Source organism: Zingiber officinale, unplaced genomic scaffold (genome assembly GCF_018446385.1).
Source record: "Zingiber officinale cultivar Zhangliang unplaced genomic scaffold, Zo_v1.1 ctg69, whole genome shotgun sequence".
Lineage (NCBI taxonomy): Eukaryota > Viridiplantae > Streptophyta > Magnoliopsida > Zingiberales > Zingiberaceae > Zingiber > Zingiber officinale.
Window position 1 is genome coordinate 120,635 of NW_024589965.1, and position 23,422 is coordinate 144,056.

Genomic DNA, 23,422 nt, shown 5'->3' on the forward strand with positions numbered 1-23,422 from the left:
CCATTATTTCGAACCGCGGCCCTTTGATGATGCCTTAAGATTCGTGCCACTGATATTAGTGCCCCGTCTTCGTCTCGCCCCATCTCTCCGATCCTCTCCCATTTCGTTGGCGACTGCCAACGGAGGTCGATCGCTGCTTGGCGCTTGCTCAGCCTTCGTTTGATCAACTCGATTCCTCGTGCTTCGTCTCCGGCCTAGACCTTGTCCATTGCGAACTCCGGACTTCTCCTCACTGGGTACTAGTTCCTCCAACCTCTCTCTCTTTTGCTTCGTTCTGTTGAATCTTTGTGCGCTTTACAGAAACTTTTCGATCGGAAGCTCCAGTTTCCATCTTTATAATAGCTTAAAGGTTATGATCACGTTGTGCCGATTCGGATGCATTGGATTTCATAACATGCTGAAATAGAGTTCGGTCTGTAGTTGAATTTGTCCAACGAAAACAGATATAAATAAGCTGGCAAAACCGTTTATGAGTACAAGAATTTCTACACTCTTGGTATCTATCTTACCTCGACAGAAGGGATTTTGCCCATTCTTTGTTTCTTTTCCTTCAGTTGCATATCGATACTGTCATATATGTCATTCACAGAAGCGTGTATTTAGACTCTCGTAGATGTGTCTGTTTATTATTTCCTGAGTATCATGCAATGCTTGTGCACTTATGCTTCAATTTGTTATGCTATTAAATTTATATTTATATTTTTTTTGTGCCAAAGAAATAAGATAATAATATTGTGCCACAAGAAGAAAACATTATTCTACTGAGCTATATGTAAGAACAATTGAAGAGGAGTTATTGTATTTCATTATGAAAGAAGAATTAGAACAAATCTTAATCATTACTTCTAAAGATGGGTTTCACCTGTGGTGCTTGAAACTTCTCCATGTGCTAAATTAGGAAAACAGTTGAAATCAACTTTTTGATGCTCGATTAGCAAGCCTACGCTTCGAAGGATTCAACTGGGCTGCTATAAGAAACTTTACATTGGCTATTTAAATGTTCAATAAACAATCAGCATAGGTATATCACATTGGTTTTTTTGTAGACTTCTCCTGTGCTTGTGCTTATTATTCATTGAAATCTGACAAAGTGAAGATGGGAAGATGGGAAAATTTCTTGAACAATTGCTAGAAAATACTGACAAAGGACCAGTTGCACACTTGGTAGCAGTTAGCAGATCTATGCAAGCGCTGGGCTAAATCATCATTAATTAAGCAACCAGTCATCAGTGCCCTCAGTCCGTACATGCCCGCTGGAACTTTTATAAGATTGTAAATCAACATACAATTTCAATGTCTATGACGAATTATAATTTACAATCTTATACAAGTTCTTGTGGATCTATACAGAAATTATTACTGAATACTTCCTTTAGCCACACAAACTTAAATATGTAAGCATAAGTTATTTCTGTTGGATAATCTATTTTCTTTTGCTTCTATTTAATTGATATGTAGGAGAAGAACACTATCTGAGTTCTAAAGTTTAATGGCTCTTGAAGATGATCAAAAAGTTGTGTTATTTACTTGAGATTTTGGTTGACCTCTTATTTTATTATTTTGGTGGAATTATGGTAATGTATGAATTGTACTGATTGAAATGATGTGTAAAAAGTTAAATATATGGTGTAGAAAGCTCATATGAGTATACTGAAAAAAATACTCTTTTTTGTACTCATTTTTACCCACATTGGGAAGTAATAACATGTGTTATGTTTAAAAAACCAATGATTGTTTTAATTAATGACGACATTAATACATTAATATTGCTACTTTTTAATGCTATTTAATAGTCAAATTTCAATCAGCATGGTGCTGGTATTAATACTAGTAATGCTTCGTTCTTCAGTTATTCACTTCCCATCTTCTTAATCAACATTCCATCTGATAGACAAGGTCCCCTTTCAACTGCTTCCTCTGAATTCATGTTTCTACAGTATTGAGAAAAAGTTCTCTTTCCAAAAGGAAAACTAGAAAATGATGCTAGACCTTACAAATAACTTTCATGTAGTTGAGTTCTTCTAAATTCTATCAACACAGCCTTTTAAAAATAGTATCACATCATAATTATATAGATGTTTTAATAATTTCTATAACAACTCACTTACTATGCTTTTGTCTACCCTAACCATCATTAATCTATGTGGTATATTACATTTATCTATCATCTAGTCATGAACCATGTTAGACTTAAAGAAAAGTTCTAGCATATGCGGTCCATGATAACCAAAAAAGCCATTATAAGCTCAGTATCCATGGATGGCTGAATGATCAAGCTGAAAACTTCATCGCCCAAAGTGACTGAATCATTCACTTGTTTATGGATTATATGTGCCACCTCATCGCCCTTGCTGTCTAGGATCTTGCAATTTCTTGTTTTGAAGCATCCTTCAGTTCTGAAGTTTGGTTCAGATGAATGGTTGTCAGGACTGTCCATGAACACCTCTGCTTTATCAGCTCTCTGAATAATTGAATGCCTTCTCATAGAAAATACTTCAGTTTTACAACTTGTGTCCATACCATCCTTGTCTTTGAATCCCTTCCACCTGTTGTGCATGCTCAAGATCTGTCATTACGCAACAGGCATGGTTATAAATTGTGTTGTGGCAATTTGTTCAACATGTAAGAAAGTTTCTTTTATAGCTTATTTCAGTATCATCAACAAAACCTTGCTTCACAGAGTCATTTTTTTGACTTAATTTTGTCTTCTTAATTGCCAACAGTTTGTCATTAAAGCTTGCTTGTGCGATTTCTATTTCCTTGATAGGTTAAACTAATTTTTGGGGGTATTTATATGTATAATGTGAAGTTGATATGGGTAGGTCAGATGACCTTTAACTTTGGTACTTCTAGGTAAAAGTTTTTGAAGGAAAAAGTACTTAATGCATTCTAGCATATCATCCTAAAAGATAGGCTATCCGTGCTACTTTCTTCAAGCATGACTGTATTTTCTGAGAACATTAAAAAGTTTCTGCAGGGAGTTTACGGTCAATCAATATCATATATAAGCTTATTAAATCAGGATAAAAATTCTAGAATGTTTTATTCTATCTAATCATAGAAAACCAGTGTGAAATTTTAACTGCACGTCTCTCAATCTGTAGATTTTGAACTTAGCCTTTGTTATCCGTAGAAGTTTTCTTCTGTCTTACCATATTATGGCTATTGAAAAGTGGCAAACTAAAACAACGTTCATGGTATACCTGTGGCCTCAGAGCCATGATTGATTTCCCATCCCCGTTCATGAGCAAAAGCTCTCCTGCAAAACATTTGTGCTTTCTTGAGTAATTGTCAACCCGAAAAGCTAATCTTCCCTTGCTATCGTAAATTGTGAATCCATCTGTTCCTTGAAAACCCATGCTTGACTTGTTCCATACTGTCCATACTGATGGATGGCTTGCTATTGTACTAAACTCTTCATCATCATTCCTGCTCGGTCTTGGATGAACCCTAGACATTCTCTCTGTGATCGGATTACAAGGAAGGGTGCTAAGAACGCTTCTCAATGGTGACTTGGTGAGGTTGCCTCTGTCATGGCATAATGTATTTATAGAGCACACTCTCTTCAGGGTTATGAATATAGTGGTAGAAGTTGTGTATGATTTGGATTTTGTGATGAGAGGGGAGAGTTGTCTTTTTCGAACTGTAGATGAAGATAATGCCTTCAGGAATGAGATTCCAGGTATTCTAATCAGCCGAAAGAACAAAAGCATAGAACTTTGAATACAACCACTGTGTTCATTGTTTAATGAACTTGCTGCTGTGCTGATGCAAGTAGGCAACAACAGTAAAGAAAATATTCTATTTCTCCCAAATTAAGCAATAAATTGGATCATCTGATACCTCAAAGAAAGTACCAAATGAATTAATTTTGAAATGAATGTTCTTTTGCAGCCTACTTGTTCACAAGAGTTGATAGCTACAATTTTTTTATGCATCGAATCTTGGTTTATGGAATGGTAACCCATGCAGAGATGTCTTCGCATTTCATCTTGGCTGAAAATTCTTTTCTTTGGCTTGTAAAATTTGTATTTCTCATGGCAGGTAAAGTAGCTAGTTGTAAAGGAAAAAATACAGCCCAGATAATGCTGATAGGCAGGATCTAAAACGGAGGGTGCATTAGTCAGAACCAGCCTTATGACTTTACCCATTTGAGAAACGAGATATTGTGATGGCTACAGCTAAACTGATGCAGCACTGCTACTACTAGAGAGTAGGGGCTTTAACTTGTATAATTAGCACATTAAACTGGTGTTTCATCAAGCCATGTTAGCTTAACTCATTTTGTAGAGAGGCTAACTGGGATTAATATTTTTTTTTTAAATCATTTTGTTGAACTGTGGTAGATCCATTTTCTTAAAAGCTCGTTTTTCCCCAGAATTTTGATTTAGCTATGTTAGAATTTTGGAATATCACACAACTTCCGCTAGTCTGATTGATGTAATTGGAGAACCTTTGGCTTTTTGCTGTCTCTAGATGAACGTGCTCCACTTTATTTTATTCTCCAGCTCTGTGCAATCTGTGCATGCACTATTTTTTCACAACATTCATCAAGCTTCAAGTCGACAAGCCATTCCGTGTGCTTAAGTTGATGGATTCCTTCACTGGCTTCACATGCAAGTTGCAAGGCCTCAAACTAAAAAAAGGAGATGCCATGGAACTTTGAACTTTTGCGAGTTTAATCCCACAATGCCGAGATGCCACACTAACGCATCTTATTGTACAGGAATTTTTTTATCATTTTGTTTTGGAAACAGTAGCTCACTGAGAGACTACAATTGAGTTATTTATTACCTTCATTTCCTCTTTGCATCTGGTCCAATCTTTGTCTACATCTTTGGATTTTTTTTTTCTTTTACAATTGTATGAATACTTAATTTAATATTTTCTTTTTCTTTCACTAGAGGCTAGAATTTGGTTGAGGGAAAAAGGTTAATGAAAGGAAACCAAAGGCATCCTTCTCAAAATAATGGAGATAAAAGAGGGGCAGGGGGGATACATGTAGGGCTAGTGAAGTGAGCACATCGCTGCATCCGAACTGTAAAATCGCAAGAAGGAAGGCATGGTTGAAAGTGGAACCTCGATTCTGCTCTGGTTCGCAACTGACCTAGAGTGATCTCTGTTGTCCGCTTCAAAGGAGAAGGGAGGGATTCGCAACCGACATTGAAGGGTTTTAGTCCCACATCGCTGAGTCGATGTAGGAGAGTGCAGACGGCTGTGTATAAGAAAGGAGATGTGTGCAACGTTGAATCATACTTACCTGGACGGGGTCGACGGGCGATCAAGAAGGCTCGTGGCCTAAATCAACGACTTCCATTGCACTTCGGAGGGGCGTGGGTTTATCATCTCCTCAAGTAGGAGAGTGGATGTCATAATTTGTGATAGAGGGGGTACGCGCTTGCGCGGCCCCTGCAAATAAAAATTAAAATTTTGTTTGATTATGGGAAACATCTCTAGTATTTTGTCACTTAGGGTGCAGAGCTCCTATATTACAAACGGCCTTGAAGATTTCACCACGACGGACAGTTTGTCTCACGAGACGTACCTTCATTAATTAGAAGATCAAAATTTGTTTTTAGCCAAGTTCGGTTCGCTGAACAAATATAAATCAGTGCAACCAGATCTAGAAAGTAGAATATAAAACATGTTGAACTCAGTGCCCATGTTTACTCCCTAAGACCATCTCCAATACGTATAATTTTCATACTAAAATTTTTCATAATACAATTTTAGCATAAAATATTATTTTAGTTCCAATCCATTTACATCATATTACACCAAAAATTAATTTTTCATTAATATTTGATATTTTATCTTTTTTAAATTCAGTATTCAACTTTTATATATATATATATATATATATATATATATATATATATATATATATATATATATATATATATTATAAAATCATATACAATTAGGATAAAATATTTTATTTTTTTATTTAAAACAAACAATGATATTTAATTGAAAATATAATATTACATGATTTTAACATTCAGAATTACTATATTGTTCCCATAAATATTTAATTAATACATTTCGAAGGGTAATATGAGCTTCTTTGTCTTTGATTTATCTGTATCGAATTAGAAACTCTTCATATTGAGTACTATAATCTACTGTGGGCTCAACATCTGGAGTCGGCACCTCAAAGTATTCCACGATTGGTGCATTTAAATTACGTTTATCTTCAATTATCATATTATACATAATAATACATGATGTCAATATATCATATAAAATATTTTTCTACCAAAAACGTGAAGGTCCTACAATAATTGTAAAGCGTGATTGGAGCACGTTAAATGCTCGCTTAACATCCTTTCTACACGCTTCTTGCTTCATTACAAATAATTTATTCTTTCGATCTTGTGGAGCATGAATCATTTGAACAAGTGTTGACCATTTTGGATATATACCATCAGCTAAATAATAACTCATATTGTACTCTTTTCCTTGAATGACATAACGAGCAGGAATAGTAATACCTGCAGCAAAATTAGCAAAAAGATAAGAAGACTCAAGTATATTAATATTATTGTTCGATCCTAGCAACCCAAAATACGCATGCCAAATCCACATATTATAATCGGCTACAGCTTCTAGAATAATTGTTGGCTTTCCACTACGACCAGAATATTGTCCTGCCCATGTTGCTGGACAATTTTTCCATCTTTAATGCATGCAATCTATGCTACCTAACATACTTGGAAAACTTCGTTGCTCACCAATTTGAAGTAGCCTAGCAACATCGTGAGCATTTGGAGATCGTAGGTACTGCCAAAATAGTTGTCATGATTACTAACTGTTGGGGTTACAATGTTGCAAACATAGTCCCATATTGGAAACACATGGGAAAGATCATGGGTTTATAAGAGAAAAGATATCTCCATTGGAATGAGGCCTTTTGAGAAGAGCCCAAGAGCAAAGCCATGAGGGTCTAGGCCCAAAGTGGACAATATCATGCTAATGTGGAGATATCTAAATTGTTTTCGATCCTACAATTGGTATCAGAGCCCGGACTGCCAGAAAGTTTAACCGCCGACTGTACACAAGAGCTATGGTCTGATTGAGCCATGTGAGTACAATATTGACCTCGAACAAAGAAAGTCGGGGCTCCTATGTTCGGATCAAGAGGACCAGGCACCAGGTAGAAAGTCCTAGTAGGTCGGGTGGACCGAGGGGTAGGAAGACCTGGTGGGTCGAGGATCGGACGTGGGAAGCCTATGGTCCTTTGTTTGAGGGGGGTTTGTTGGGGTTGCAAAGTTGCAAACATAGTCTCATATTGGGAACGCATGGGAAAGATCATGGATATTCTTCGAAACAGTGCATCGTTATACAATGCATTTTCGGCGAAATAATCATTGAATAGATTACAATCAGCAACTTCACGATTACGATTGATCATATTATGACTAAGAATTGAGCCTCGATGCATGCTTTTGTTACTTCCTTCATTGACATAATTCAAAATAATTTGATTGTTGGTAGAAATCACCTGAGCGATCAGTTGTTGCCTTGCACCAAAACTTTCCGTATAGTTATTATCATCAGAGCTTGAAGATGATAAATTTGATGAACCTTCAATGTTGTTATCCATTTTCTGAGATAATTGAATGGATGAGGTACATGTTACTTATGGAGTATGTATTTATAATGTATGTTATAAACACATTTGGACATAATTGTACATATAATGTGACACAACAATGACAATATCGAGACAAGTTGAGCAGGTGACATGACCGAGCACTGAACACACAATTTTGTTTGTCCATATAACGTGACCTAACAATGAACATATTTGGACAAATTTACACAGATGACGTGACACAATAATGACAACATCTGGACAAGTTTAGCAAGTGACATGACCGAGCATTGAACGCACATTTCTGTGTGTCTAGATGACATGACCTAACAATAAATACATTTGGACAAAATTACACAGATGACATGACACAACAATGACAACATCGAGACAAGTTGAGCAAGCGACGTGACCGTGCACTGAACACATATTTTTGTTTGTTCAGATGACGTGACCTAATAACGAACATATTTGGATAAATTTGCACATATGACGTGACACAACAATGACAACATCGGGACAAATTTAACAAGCGACATGACCGGGCATTGAACACATATTTTTGTGTGTCCAGATGACGTGACCTAATAATGAACTTATTTGGACAAATATGCACAGATGACGTGACACAACAATGACAACATCGGGACAAGTTTAGCAGGCGACGTGACCAAACATTGAACACACATTTTTGTGTGTCCAGATGACGTGACCTAACAATGAACACATTTGGACGAATATGTACAGATGACGTGACATAATTGTTGGGTTTTTCGGGCCGCGAAAACCGCTTTTCGCGTCGCAGAAACCCCGAATCACCCAAGGCCAACGGATCCGTGCAAGGAAAAACAAAAATAAATACGAGTACGAGTTTGAAAAAACCTTTTAGATCTACTCCTAGATCTACATGTTAAGAACTTTACCCTTGTTGCGTGCCTTTCGCGTTCCCGCTCGTCCAAGGAGTTGCCGGATCTCTAGACCGTCAAGCGTCGGTCCTCTAGAAGTATCCACACGGACACGTAGGTGGAGAAAACCTTACACAAAGGTGTGCTAGCACCTTGGTAAGATTCGGCCAAGGCAAGGAGGAGAGGGAGAGGAAGAGCTTCAAGAGGAAGAAGAAGAAGATACACCACTTGAATGAAAAAATGAATTCACATTCAAAATCAAAGTGGCCGGCCACTCTCCATGATGAAAACTCCCAAATTAATTGCATTAATTGCAATTAATATGAAGCCATTAAGAGAATGACTTTGTAACTTCCATGAGGTGGCACCCATGATGATGTGGAGTATCATCATTGGTCCACCTAATGCCAACTCACCAACGAGGTGACAAAAGGTCAAGTCAAAATTAACCTTTGGTCTTCTTCTTAAGTCAAGTCAAACTTGACCCAATTTCTTCCATGGTTGATCTAATCTAACCATTTGATTCAAGCCAACTTAATATAATGAATCTAATTCATTTAATTAAATTGATTCAATAAGTCAAAATCTAAATTAGACTCATTGAACACATGAATCAACTTGAGTCGAACTCAAGTTAGCCCAATTAGGATTACTCTTAATCCAATTTGATTCATCAAATGAATCTAATCCTCTTGGTTCATCATATGAACCTAATCTCCATCTAATTGTCCTAAGTGTATGACCCTATAAGTTCTTGTAACGTTAGCAATGCCCTAAACCCATTTAGGAGCATAAGTAATGAGCGGTATCTAGCAACAAATCATTACTACCCAAGTTACAAGAATGTCGAGATCCGACATCACCTTGTGACTACTAATTGTGACTCCTCACAATATGTGACATTTTTCCTTCTATTCTAGACATCTAGATTGATCAATATGAGGCATAGACCGTGTCATCCTCTAATCAATTTAAATCTTGAACTCCAAGTAGACTCACTCGATCAAATGAGCTCAACATCTAATGTTGACTCATTTGGGCATGGTCATGCACTTAGTGGTCTCACTCTATCAAGAATACCGATGACGCTCCCGTCATATGGGAGGGATAGATCCCATCTACATCACTCACATCCCTCTACATAATTCGTTATATACCCAGTAATCGCCTTTATAGTCCACCCAGTTACGGGTGACGTTTGACGAAACCAAAGTACATAACTCCTTATGTAGGGATCCATGGTGACTTCAGGTCAAAGGACTAATAGTCATACTAATAGCCACATGAGAAAGTATATGACACTCATATAACGATCCATGATACTTTCTCATGGCGGGTCATTCAGTATACATTCTCTAATGCATACCCATGTGTCAGCTTGATATCTCTATATCCATGACTTGTGAGATCAAGTCATCGAGCTGACCTACATGCTAGTCTTATTGTATTAACATTGTCCCTGAATGTTAATACTCGACTATGAATGATTTAGAGTAGTGTTCCCTATATCATCTCACTATCGATTCAACTAATCGATTGATATAGATATGAACCTTCTACTCAAGGATGCTATTATACTTAGTCTATTTGGCACTAATACAAATAAGTATAATAACCAAACAAATGCCTTTATTAATATACAAGAATATGATACAATGAGTCCATACAATCATCAAATGATTGGCTCTAGGGCTCTAACTAACAATAATAATGACAACATCGGGACAAGTTAAGCAGGCGACATGGCCTAACACTGAATCAAAATTTGCATAATTTTATATTCACATTTTTTCACTATATAATGACTTACCAGATATTGGTATAACTTATTTTATGTCAACAATTTTTGTGAGAGTTTCTCTTCTACTAAAATGAGTGTAACCCCCTGACAAGCTTCATACTCATTTGAAGAAGATAAACACTTATGTCATGTTTAATTACCTTCATATTTCACAAAATCCAATCATTGGGATCAACCAATCAAAGGATCAATTCTGGGCAAGAGTTGAGAAAGAGTTTCATGCAGGTCCGAATTTTGTGCATCATAGCCGACCGCCAAGATCTTTGCAAAAAAGAATGTCTTTTATGCTAAGTGCAGTATCCAAAATGAAAGGTTGCATTCTACAAATTGAACATCTGAATCCTAGTGGAGCATCCGAACAAGATATTGTAGGTTATTTTGCTCATATTTATTTTAGATTATCTAAATTTTAAAATCAAAGTCTAAATTTATTAATATATACCATTGTCTTCATAACTGATGTTCAATTATTTTCTTGCAGTTAACTCGTGCCAGAATGCTATTTGCAGAAGACCCAAAATACACAAAGAGTTTCAAATTTGACCATGTCTGGAATATTCTCAAAGACATTGAAAAATACCGACACTATGAATACTGCATGCATGAAATCGCGACAACAAAATGTTAATGATAATTCATCTAAACAACAATTCTCCGAGGAAGCATTTCATACACCTTCATCTCCTTGTGTGTCTGCTTTTGATCTTAATATCACTGATTCAAATAGTGGTACTACTTCTAATAAACGACCTCCAAGGGTGAAAAAAACAAAAATGAAGAAAAAGAATGATGAACAAATTGCAAAGGTAATTAATATTAATGCTCAACTTGTTGAGGCAATGAATGCAAGTACTGCTGCTACTACAAAAATGACAGATACTATGCTTTACAAGGAAGAAACTAAAATTTTATTCAAAGATTTGAACTTAATCTCTAACCCGATGATTCGTGAATATATTCACAATGAGTAAATTAGAATTATGCAAAAGAGAATGCAAGTACAAAGATCTCAATCAATTGCACATCATGGAGAAGGATCTCAAAATCTCTAATACAGGGAGAAGGATCACAACTCAATCAATATCAGGGTGAAGATCAAGAATCTTAGAATCCTACGAATATTTTCGGATAATTTCATAATTATTTTAACGGAATAGGGAGTGATCTTCCTGAATATTAATATTATAATGTTATTAAAGTAATTTTAAGTTTACGTATGCTTTATTAGTATCGTTTTTACCATATATTTGTTTGTTAAGCTTAGTTATTCATGTTTTTAAGTTTGTATTAGTAATATTTTAATTTAATGTCATTATTATCTTTATTTTGTATGTTAATGTAATGGGTAATATATTTTATATTTATATTTATGCATATAAAATTTTTAATATTTTATTATATTATTTTTATGAAATTAGTGATAATTTGTAAATGTAATTATAATTAAAATATATTAAATAAATTTAAAATAATAATTTTAATAAATTAAATATTTACAATTATACATAATAACATTTAAATATGCTATTAAATACACTTAATTTAAATTTATAATAAATAATAATTACATTTAAATATCCTATAAGTAAAGACAAAAAAAATTAATTACATTTGATTTTATTAATTATATAATAAAATTAAAAAAATAAAAACTCTCTTCCATATCAAATATGGTGATATGAATAGTCCATCACCAAACATGGAATTTGGTGTGAAATTTGATGTATGAGTTGGAGTCTTTTAGTGTTTATTTGACATTAAATTTGGTGTTTTGACGATGGAGTGGAGATAGTCTAAATAATTTGAAGTTAATGCATTTGTTATTCAGAAACAGAGTTTCTCTGCAACATATCGTCATGTCATTTGCGAATCTATCCAATGGCCTCAATTTGACAAAGCTAACCCAGAAGGCCGTGCGAATCTCCACTCGGAAACCACATGAACATGAAATTAATAGGCCTTAAATGAATCAGACACCTGCAAGGCAACCATTGATCCCTCTCCGTATGAACTCAGCACCGAAAGGTGGAACTTCCTGGTTCATGAACCACCGTGAAACAGCAGTGACAATGATGATCAATATCACGAAAAAGAAACGCAGGGTTGTGGATGGGAACTGGAAGATGCTTTGGTTCACAAATTGACCCAGAGGGAGCTCTGTTGCCCGTTTCAAGTAAACAGAGGCATCCTTCTCAAAATCATGGAGATAAAAGAAGGGCAGAGGGAATACCATGTAGGCTAGTGAAGTAAGCACATTGCTGCATTCGAATCGCCATGAAACAACCGCGATGATGATCAAAATCGCGAGAAGGCAGAGTTGAAAGTCGAAGCTCGATTCTGCTATGGTTCGCAACCGATCTTAGAGGGAGTTCTGTTGTCAGCTTCAAAGGAGAAGGGCAGGATTAATCACATTCACGGGTTTTAGTCCCACATCTCGGAGTGGAATCTAGAGAACTCAGACAGACGGTATAAGATACGCGCTGTGTGCAACGTTGGATCATACTTACCTGGACGGGGTCGACGGGCGATCAATAAGGCTCGTGGCCTAAATCAACGGTCTCCATTGCACTACGGAGGGGCGTTGGTTTACCATCTCCCTAAGTGGGAGAGTGGACGTCATAATTTGTGTTAGAGGGGGTACGCGCTTGCGCGGCCCCTGCCAATAAAATTAAACTTTTGTCTTTGCCAATAAAATTAAAGTTTCTTTTTTAATTGAACGAAGAATTTAAAGAGGCCGTTTTCGTGAATTTTGCATCGCTTACGTGGATTGACTGATATACTTTTCTTTTACATATATTGGAAATTTTCCTTTGATGGCTACACTGACAATTAATATTTTAAATTCTTTTCTCTTCTCTTTATTAGATAAATTCCTGTCAATTAATATTTTAAACTTTATTCATTCTTTTCTCGTCTCTTTATTAGATTAATTCCTTTCAGATGATAAAATCGGGAATTGAATATCTAGATAATAACCTAAATATCTTACACATCGTAACCCTAAACTTATTTGACATCCTTAATTGCTATAAAATATTGATCACAAACATAAATATCAAGAAACTTATTAAATGATTTAAAAATATAAGATTTGAAGATTTTATATTTTGCGTGCGCTGGAAGTCATGCATGCGGTCTTTGGTGTCTGAACGTGGAGAAGGATGTTTTGATATTATTATATTTTTAATTCACTTTTGTTTTTTTAAAAAATAAAAAATAATATGTTTATTTTTTTTTCGTGAGACGCAAAGGAAAATAATAAGTGTTTCGTGTACAAATAAAAGAAAAATTAAAAGAATCCCGAAGCCACGTCGTCGCCGGTTGCCACCCCATCGGATTCTCTATAACCGCCTCGCGTTGGAACGACCGACGGTGGCAGGTGGCGATTCCGTCCGTCCATCCATCCATCCGACGGTCACCATTTAATCCATCACGCTTCCATCACCTGCTGCTTTCTCGAACCATCTATTTCCGAATTCCCTCTATCATCGTGCTTCACGCACACCGAGAATCGAGGAATCCGCAGCTTTCGCGCCTATATATAGGGCATCCGCTTCTCCCGGCTACGGCGGCAGTTGGTGGAGCTCCGCCGACGGCTGCTGACCACTTGAAACCCTAGGCTCCAACTTAGATCCATCCCTCTTCGTCCTATTGATGGGATTCGGAGCGTGCGCCGTGGAGGTCCTTGGATACCCCAGCTTCGCTGTGGGTTGCCTTGTAGGCTGTCTCTTCCTCGCTCTCTCCTTCCTCTCCGTCCGCCTCCAGTCGTTAGTCCTTGGTGTGCGGCTCCCCGGGATCCGCCGCAGGAGGAAGCGCCCCGTCAGGGTCTATATGGACGGGTGCTTCGACATGATGCACTACGGCCACTGCAATGCCCTGCGCCAGGCTAGGGCACTCGGAGACCAGCTCGTTGTTGGAGTGGTGAGTGATGACGAAATCAAGGTGAATAAGGGGCCGCCTGTCACTCCTCTCCATGAAAGGTAGGCATTCGACATCTCATCAAGGGTCCCCTGAGATATGGAGTATAGGATTTTAGACCGTAAACTGTCTTTGACCTTTTATTTCCTTAAAAAAATTGTGGCAATTACATGGTTTTAGTCTGTCTTTTTAGTCAATTAATTGGCAATATTTCATCTTCTCGTTGTCTTGGTTTCGCTACGCTGTTTTCAGATTAATGACTCAAAACACTAATTCGTAATCTGAGCCTATTGCGTCCTTCGGCCACTGATCACCATTGCTTGGTTATCATCTGTTTTTTTTTTTTTTTTTTTTGCCTATTAAGATGGCTACTTCCTTCTCTTTTAATGGTTGAAAACTGAAATACAATTCTTTTTTTTTTTTTTGGACTATTGTGTTTATTCACGGGTTCGTCCTAAAGAATCAGAAAGAAAACCATTTTGTTTGAGCACTTGAGAATTGTCAATAACTTGAAGTTTTTACTACCATCTCTTGGCCTTTCAGTTAGTAATGCTTCCTGGAAATTTCTAGTTGTCTATACTATATTTCTTTTTCATGAGATTCATCTCTCAAATTCTCCGGATTCTATTTTATGGATGTTTGATATGATATTTTGATGTTTTGATGTCTCAACTGTTACTACCTAACATGAATTGCCTCTTTAACTATCATGAAGCTATCCATTTTCTTTTGTTAAGGTTGATATTGCTAACATTATATCTCAACTTTTCAAACAAGTAAGAACAAAATATAGCTGCCATTTCAGTTGATTCTGCCTTTTTTGTTGTTGTTTTTTTTGGACATCTCAATTATTTTAGTTCTTCATGTTAATTAAAGTTTTGGGCAAATTTCATGTCACCTCCCAATGGTTACCTACTTTTTCACAATGATATTAGAGTTTTAAGATCGTCAAAATTCCCCCAAATCTCTGAAAAGTCCCTACAATTTTACCCTTCAATCACAACACTATCACTATACTTAATGGGATAACGTAGTTTTCAGCTCCAATAAAATGATACCACATAATTTCAACTTTTTGGGGGCATTCTGACGATATCAAAACTCTAGGAGACGTTTTTAAAAAGCAGATGAACTTTTGGCAGGCGAAAGAAATTTTTCCCTACAAGTTTTTTTCCCACTTTTTTTTTTCAGTTTCTCAAACACAGTTTTGCATCTCCCCTCTATGTTAGAAAATTGATATGTATCTGATGTTAGATATGATTGTGATGGTATTGATGATCCCTTGATTTCCCCACTCAAATTGATTGAGAAAGAAGGAAAAAATGATGGCTGGCTATCGTGTGCTCTCTTTCCTGAGTTTAGGGATAGCATATAAGCTGTGTTACTATGCCAAATATTAGTCAAAATAGTTTAAGATGCTTCATTGTATATTGTTGCAATCACTTAACATCTTATCTCAAACTCATTGCATTCTCGTTTATACCTATTCCCCTCCATTTTTTTTTCTTGTCATTTGCTTCAGTTGCCCCTCTTTTCTCTTTCCTTTTCTTGGTCTTCTTTCTTAACTGTCAAGTTACCTTGATTGGCCAATTAAGGACAACTTTTTATATGTCAATGTAAAAGTTTATATTACACCAATTTTGTAGTTTCAGTGACATTGTTTTAGCTTATAAACAAAGTTGCAGTTCAGTGACATTGCCATTTCTGTAATTCTTTCATATTTCCTATTTTGGTAGGATGATTATGGTAGGCGCAGTGAAGTGGGTTGATGAGGTCATTCATGATGCTCCCTATGCTATAACTGAAGAATTCATGAATAAGTTATTTACTGAATATCAGATAGATTATATTATCCATGGGGATGATCCTTGTCTGCTGCCAGATGGTACTGATGCGTATGCCCTGGCCAAAAAGGCTGGTCGATATAAACAAATCAAAAGAACTGAAGGAGTATCTAGCACCGATATTGTTGGTATTGATTCTGCCCTATGTTTTTTTGTTTGCCTTTTTAATTATAGCCCTTTTGTGACCTGAACAATATCTGTTTCATCTATTTGAACACATTCAATTTGAAACAGATGCTCTGGTTTGGCAATTAGTTTTTATATTTGTAAATTTCCCTCGTTTGGGTGGACAATTCAATTGAAAAACCATATATTTAACTGTCTAAGGCCATTCAACTTTTGCTGGATAGGTAGGATTCATAAACTAGAACTCTTGCAACAATATCATGTTAAGTTTGATTTGATTATTTAGTGACAAGTGACAACATATTCAAGCATAATCTTGTTACAGAGGATAAAATATATATTTTGATGCTCTCAATAGATTCATCATTGGCAGGTGTTCAATGTGCTTATCAACATTTCTTAGATTTTGAAATTTTAAATTGATCTTGAATATTTCTTGTGAATTTGATCCAGTTCTGCTTTCAATATTTGCTACATGATCTTCATGCTCAGTTTTAGCATAATGCATACCTTACAGCAACAAAATTCATGCGGAAGATCTTTTTGCCCTAGGCTCAGTTTTAGCATAATGCATACCTTACAGCAACAAAATTCATGCGGAAGATCTTTTTGCCCTAGGTATGTCACCTGTTGGCAACATAGATCTGCATTCTGCATTCTTCAAATTTGAGGCATATTGGCTTATCACTGTCACTACCTTTTTTATTTTTGTCAATCTTTAACTTTATAGATCTATGTAGTAGTCTAAATATTGTTTTTGTTTTTCATATACCACTGATTCTATACCTATATAATGTTGTTCATTTTTCTTATTTATCAAGGTTTTAGCTTCTTTTGTTCTAGAGTTCATTAAACTTAACTGATCACTTAACATATTTGAATTTCTGCTGTTATCCCTAGTACCTATTGAAATTGACATATACAGGTCGCATGCTGCTATGTGTAAGGGAGAGATCCCTTGTTGGTAGTAATCATTCTTCTTTGCAAAGGCAGTTCAGCCATGGGCACAACTCGAAAGTTGATGTTGCAGGATCTGCTACAGGAACTCGGATATCCCATTTTTTGCCAACATCTCGGCGAATAGTGCAATTTTCTAATGACAAGGTATAATGCGAGAGCATTTTCCAAGTTAAATGCTAGTAATTGTTGTTGGAATATTTCCTACAATTATTTGACCAAAATTCTATTCCAACTCAAAAATTTGTTTTCATGATAATTGAGATTACTTTTCTCATTGATGATACAAGAATAATTTGAGCTTTGGTCAGTTTTTGGCAAAAAAGATATGCTTGAGATTTTTACTAGTAATAGATCACCTAATTGTCTTTTTCAATACTATCATCCTTAATCCCGAAGAAAACAATTTTTCCTTGTAGCTGAGTTTTGTCAATTATATTATTGCCACTTGCTGTGCGTGGTATACATTCTTGTTTTATGTTTTTAGATATTTTGTTACTCCCCGGAGATAGAAATTAACAATCATTAAACAAACAGTTGGGCTATGCTAGTCAGCAGGTTCTTGTGCCTGTATTCTTAGCACTTGATTTTTTTTTAAAAATTAAATCATTCTAAATCCTGAGTAAAGTTAAGTGCAGTAGTTTATCTTAAGATTTCCTCTATGTTAGTGTAGCACATATAGTGCACAAATATTGTGCTATACTGACTTTTCAATTTTAAAATTATTTTTTTTTCTTATTTTGGTTTCAAGTATAGTCATAGTATTTGTCCTTACCTAATTCTTTTTCCCATTTCTTATTCAGGGTCCAGGTCCCAATGCTCGTATAATTTACATAGATGGTGCATTTGATTTATTCCATGCTGGACATGTGGAGGTGTGATTTACTTCCTTTTTCTCCTGTTTATTCTGTGGTAATTGTAGGACTCGTTTGTAGTATTGTAAATGGTGGTATGTGGTGGCAGAGCGGTTAGTGACTGCCTACCGCTTCAGCCGCTTAGGCAATTAAATTTTTTACTATTTTTTATACATAATATTATAAATAATCATAACTCTTATAATATTTACTTTTAATAAAATATATTAATTAAAATTAAATATTAAATATAAATATTTAAAAAACAAATAAATAAAATTATATATTTATATAATTAATGGGATAATTTTATTAGGTTTTAATTAAGTCTATTTAAATTATCTCAATCATAATTATGAGTTGATTAAAATTATTAACATAAAGTTATTTTATTAAATCCTAACTTACAAACCCGTGTATCCTATTTCGGCAAGGCGATGAGTCTGACGCGTCATCGGGACTGAGCGACAAGTTAAGACACTTCGTCAGGACTGCGCGATGTGTTCGGACCGGTCGTCGAGATTGTGCGACGCGACCAAAACTTTTTCCAACCTAGGCGATGCTTCCGAGCATGTCGTCGGACTCGAGCGATGCATCCGGGCTCGCACGACGTCTCCAGACGCGTCGCCAGGGCCAGGCGACACGATCGGGTTGTAGCCGGGCTTGGGCGACACTTTCGGGTTCGGGCAACATGTCTGGACTTGTTGTCGGGCCAGGTGACGTGTCCGAACGCATCATCGTGGTGAAACAACGGCGACAGTGTCAATTCGAGGTGTAGCGGAGGTGGCAGAAGGAGGTGAGTTACTGGCTAAAGCACCATCTCAGACAAAGGTAGTGTGGTTGATGCCTGCCTCCTGCCTAAGCGGCCGCCTCAGTCACCATTTATAACACTGTTCGTTTGTTATACATGACATTTGAAGGGATACTAGACTTCTGATAAATTTGTTCTATTAAAATATGAAAAAACAAGTCCACTGCATTACCAACATAAGGATTATTAGAGCTCATCATTAGGTGTTGCATCATTTAGATTCTTGTGAAACTTGGATTTTGAATAGTCCATTGTACCATGATGAACAATCTTAAGGTGCGCTGTGAATCAACTTCTATATTTGAAACATGTATAAATAATGGTGTAATGAAGTTATATGTGAAATAATAAACAATGCTAAACATAAATCACAACCCATGGTTAAACAAATAAAATAGAATGAAACATATATTCAACAAGGAGATAAGGGTATTGTGTTAGAAGCTACGTACAAGTAGGAAAAAATGCTGGAATTAAAAAAGATACTATGGATATAATTTGTATATGGGAAGACCAAAGAGTGTGGTCCTCATTCCTCACCATTGTGAGGTGGTCTTCATTTCTCATTTGCTTGATTGGCTAAGATGAAACTAGAAGGGAGAAGAACATATCCCAAAAATGTTGGCTGAGGTGACAAGTGTGGCGACTGCACAAGCCAGCATAGAACATATCCTACACTCAATTAGGTGGGGTCGGCTATATGAATCCTTCTACGTCATTGGGCTTTATTCCCTAATATATCATTGTTTATATTTAATAAAATTTTCTTATTTTATTATTGTTAACTAAGTCTTTTTTTTTGTCTTCCTCATTTATTTGCACATTTGTTTCAATTTCATATCATTTAACTAGAGTATTTATTGATTGTATTATCTTAAATGCGTCTTCCAGAGTTTTCCTTCAATAGATGCAATCACGACTTTCTCTCTAATATTATTATTTTTTTATTGCATATCCACCTTAACATCCTTATCTCTGCAATTCTCATCTTCTGTTCTTGTACTCGAATCATAGTCCAACGTTCAATTTCATATAACATAGTCAGTCTAACCACCGTTTTATAAAACTTTCTTTTAAGTCTTAGAGGAACCTGCAAAGTGACAACTCGAACACAATTACATGGGCTGTGTAGTTACGAGTACCCAAAAAGCCTTGCTCTGTTGCCACCCCTATGAATATTTCTAGTGTTCAAAGGCTAAAACACCAACCTAGATTAATCATACTCCATGGACAAGGGGGGAGGCTGGGGCACTCTTGTCCCCTTCTCTTATCAAGATTGCGCCTTAATGTCATCAATCTTGTTTGGGTATTGGTAAGAATATCTTGTTATAAGATCTAACAATTGACTATCAAATTTATGACTTCTAATTTCTCAACAATTTAAATTGTTTCTCTGCTGTTTCATGTAGATAGAAAATATTTCCTTGTTGCGATATGGTTCTAGCATAGTCAAGCTTATTATTTTGCATTGGACTTTGAATTAACATCTAATAGTAACTTTCAGTCATACCAAAAGTCATACATCCAGCTAATGCACTGGGAAGCATTACAGCATTTTTCCTTTTCCATTTGAGCTACTTGTTAACAAATATCTTTATTGCTTTATTTCTAAACTTTTCTTTTTGTGGCTAGCATATGGTATAGCATTGCCTGACTATTGATTTCTTGTGCAGATACTTCGACTTGCTCGAGAACTTGGAGACTTCCTTCTTGTAGGAATTCACACAGATCAAACAGTCAGGTTGCTTTACCCAATTTTGGGCTTTATCTTTCATTGAACACTTTTTTGTATCATTATTAATTGTGAAAGTTGGCCAGAGAAATGATTCACTTATTGTATATATATTTTTCATGTGCAGTGCCACTCAAGGACTCCATCGTCCAATAATGAATCTCCATGAGAGAAGCTTGAGTGTTTTGGCATGCCGTTATGTAGATGAAGTGATAATTGGTGCACCTTGGGAAATTTCGAAGGATATGGTTAGTGCCTATTAAACTGCTTGTGTGTGACCCAAGGTCTTTAGAAAATACCTCACTAACAAAAAAATGATCTCTTTATCAAAACCTTGGTTTGGTTGTATGAAGAAGCTAACCTAATGTTTCTCCATCTGTATGGCTATTGACAATATAAAAGGCGTAAATGCCTCGAATCGTATATAAGTGATTGGGTTTTCTGCTACAGGATATACCGATTTTTCGTTGCACTAAAACCTACAAAAATGAATAATTTTGATCTCTCCCATGGAAGTTTCCCACCGGCCACCAGGGTAAATCGGGAAGCGCTCGCAGCGGGCAACCCAGGAGTCCAGCATCCTTTAGTTGCATGCTTCATTTGGAGGAAAAATTTCTGTAAATTCGCCATAGCTGGGGCTGGAACCGCGGGTGCCTGGGTGATAACCTGGATGCCTTGCCGTTGCACCATAGCCCAGGACTCTTGTGTCTAACCTAATGATGGCGAAAAGGCAAATACGCTCGCCCCCAGCGCCCTCGCCAACCCGACCCAGGCCAACACGGAGGAGGTAAATCACGGGGCAGCTACTAGCTTTTGGAATAGTGACTAGCACATAAGGGAGACATTTACTTCGGCTTTATCGAGATTCGAACCCCAAACCTCATGATGGCAACACCTCATGCGCTAGCCACTAGACCCATCCGAGGGGGCCTCTTGTGTCTAACCTAATGTGGCAAAAGGCCAAATCGCTCGCCCCCAGCGCCCTCGCCGCACCCGACCCAAGGCCATCACTAGGGAAGTAAATCACAGCATCCTGAGTGAGCATGTGGCAGGTGAGGTGAGTTGCACAGGGACCGGGGATTTATGCCCCGACTATCTTGAGTTTCGACCCCGCGACCTCATGTGGCAAGCATCCCACCACATACCAACTCGGATGACCTATGGGGTCCCTCTTGTGTCTAACCTAAGCTCTTTGGGATAGAGGCCAATAACAAAAATTGATCTTCTTAATCAAAGCCTTGATTTGGTTGTATGAAGAGGCTGACCTAATGTTTCTTCACTTGCATGGTTATAGACTGAATAAATGAAGGGTCAATGCCTCAAATCATACGCAGGTCTTGGGTCTTGCTGTCTCATACACCAACTTTTTCAGTGCACTAGAACTTTCATAAGTGAACAATTTTAATCACTCTGGAAATTAAATTGACTCATGGGGACAATAAATCTGAGACACCTATTCAGCATTTGACTATCAAAAAGAATAATAACATTTAATATTCCTCATTTTTTTTCCTTTCCCCGTCTCTTCTTTGTTATTCCTCTGTACTACTTGCATGAGGCATTGCCATTAGAGTTGCTATCACAAGAGGTTGCACTTCTATGCACATGTTACAAAGGCCACTTTCTCCACCTCCTGTGACCTGTAACATTTAAAACTCTGGCAGCCGTGGCTCTGATGAAATGACCGTAATGAGATAGAAGGGGGAGGGAAAAAAAATGGAAGACACAGTAGAGGGAGTTGCAAAGGAATTTTATCTATCTATCTATTTATTTATTTATTAATAAAAGTGGTGACTGAACAACCTAGACAATTTCCCATCAGCATCCCTCTATTTAATTTTGGAGTGTTAATAATCTGATCAATTTGACAAAGTTCATACATGCAACTGTACTTAAAATTTGTTTATGAATTTGGCAATATACCCCAGTTTTGTGTGATTGGAAGCATTTATCCTGACAAAAGACATGGATTAGCATTGATAATCACATTTCTTGTTGTTTTATCTCTCAAAGTTCAGTTAGAGGATGCTCTTTGTGAAGTTTGTTCATATCCCAGCTTATGCATTCTTGTTGGAATTATGATGAATGTATATTAACATAGATGATCTATGGTTCCCTAATTTATAAAACCTGATGAAACAGCTGCTTCTTGATATTTTTATACCCATTTCTAATGCCAAAAATAAATCAGAATGCTTGGCATGTATGTTAGGATCTCCAACTATCGGCATTTGCATACCACTTTTAAGTATTCAGATAACTTCTATTATGGTAGATACAATTTCTGAATCTTGAAATCATGCTTTCTTTGAGTGGTTCTGAGAATTGGCTCATGAACATGAAGGTTGTGTATTAATTGTGTATTGATTATTATTTTTTGTTATATGGATGCTTGTATAAGTGTTGAATTGCTCCATTCATTTGTTGTTTTAGCGGTAATTTTCTGCATGAAGCAACATTTGTTGTAGTGTCTGCTATAGATTAAGCTGACCCTTTTTCTGTGTATCTACAGATTACCACATTTAATATCTCATTGGTTGTTCATGGAACTATAGCTGAAAATATCGATTTCTTAAAGGTACTTCTATGATGTTGGATGTTGTAGTACCAGTAGAATATCGATAGCAGAACTATTGACACTATGCTTTGTCTGTCTATAGGAGGATTCGAATCCATATGCCGTTCCCATGGCTATGGGAATTTACAAGCAACTAAAGAGCCCTTTGGACATCACAACTAGTACAATCATAAAGAGGATTGTTTCTAACCATGAAGCATATCAGGCATGTTCAAATTACTTTTGAGGTTATCGTATTACAAGTATTGTTTTTTTTTATCATCATCCTATCATATCAGCTTTGTTTATCATATTCTTAG

At 36.4% G+C, this 23,422-nt stretch overlaps 2 protein-coding genes, 1 long non-coding RNA gene and 2 other non-coding genes across 5 annotated transcripts; 4 read left to right on the top strand and 1 right to left on the bottom strand.

The window, feature by feature from the left end:
* The first annotated feature begins 33 nt into the window (after positions 1 to 33).
* LOC122037630 lies at positions 34 to 4,380 on the top strand. The gene is made up of 2 exons (XR_006127684.1): positions 34 to 236; positions 4,045 to 4,380. It is a non-coding gene; the product is annotated as an uncharacterized LOC122037630 (long non-coding RNA).
* On the bottom strand, positions 2,043 to 3,544 carry LOC122037629 (protein LURP-one-related 5-like). Its single transcript, XM_042597146.1, has 2 exons — positions 3,204 to 3,544; positions 2,043 to 2,566 (listed from the first exon to the last, which is right to left on the bottom strand). Exons 1-2 carry the CDS (start codon positions 3,456 to 3,458, stop codon positions 2,204 to 2,206), a joined length of 618 nt encoding a protein of 205 aa, XP_042453080.1. The 5' UTR covers positions 3,459 to 3,544; the 3' UTR covers positions 2,043 to 2,203.
* Positions 4,381 to 5,252: 872 nt separating the features above from the next.
* Positions 5,253 to 5,413, top strand: LOC122037632. Its single transcript, XR_006127686.1, has one exon. It is a non-coding gene; the product is annotated as a U1 spliceosomal RNA (small nuclear RNA).
* Positions 5,414 to 12,802: 7,389 nt separating this feature from the next.
* LOC122037631 lies at positions 12,803 to 12,963 on the top strand. The gene has a single exon (XR_006127685.1). It is a non-coding gene; the product is annotated as a U1 spliceosomal RNA (small nuclear RNA).
* Positions 12,964 to 13,596: 633 nt separating this feature from the next.
* LOC122037627 (ethanolamine-phosphate cytidylyltransferase-like) lies at positions 13,597 to 23,350 on the top strand. Its single transcript, XM_042597144.1, has 8 exons — positions 13,597 to 14,283; positions 15,958 to 16,193; positions 17,117 to 17,295; positions 17,952 to 18,023; positions 20,487 to 20,554; positions 20,673 to 20,793; positions 23,058 to 23,123; positions 23,206 to 23,350. The coding sequence occupies exons 1-8, from the start codon at positions 13,958 to 13,960 to the stop codon at positions 23,347 to 23,349; spliced, it is 1,212 nt and encodes a 403-aa protein (XP_042453078.1). The 5' UTR covers positions 13,597 to 13,957; the 3' UTR covers position 23,350.
* Positions 23,351 to 23,422: the final 72 nt, after the last annotated feature.

Bases quoted from the DNA above. Each gene is read 5' to 3' on its own strand.
- LOC122037629 (XM_042597146.1), bottom strand. From the start codon at position 3,458: ATGTCTAGGGTTCATCCAAGACCGAGCAGGAATGATGATGAAGAGTTT. The intron at 2,567-3,203 runs GTATACCATGAA...GCGTAATGACAG, and splicing joins TCATGGCTCTGAGGCCACAG to ATCTTGAGCATGCACAACAG.
- LOC122037627 (XM_042597144.1), top strand. From the start codon at position 13,958: ATGGGATTCGGAGCGTGCGCCGTGGAGGTCCTTGGATACCCCAGCTTC. The intron at 14,284-15,957 runs GTAGGCATTCGA...CTATTTTGGTAG, and splicing joins GTCACTCCTCTCCATGAAAG to GATGATTATGGTAGGCGCAG. The intron at 23,124-23,205 runs GTACTTCTATGA...GTCTGTCTATAG, and splicing joins AAAATATCGATTTCTTAAAG to GAGGATTCGAATCCATATGC.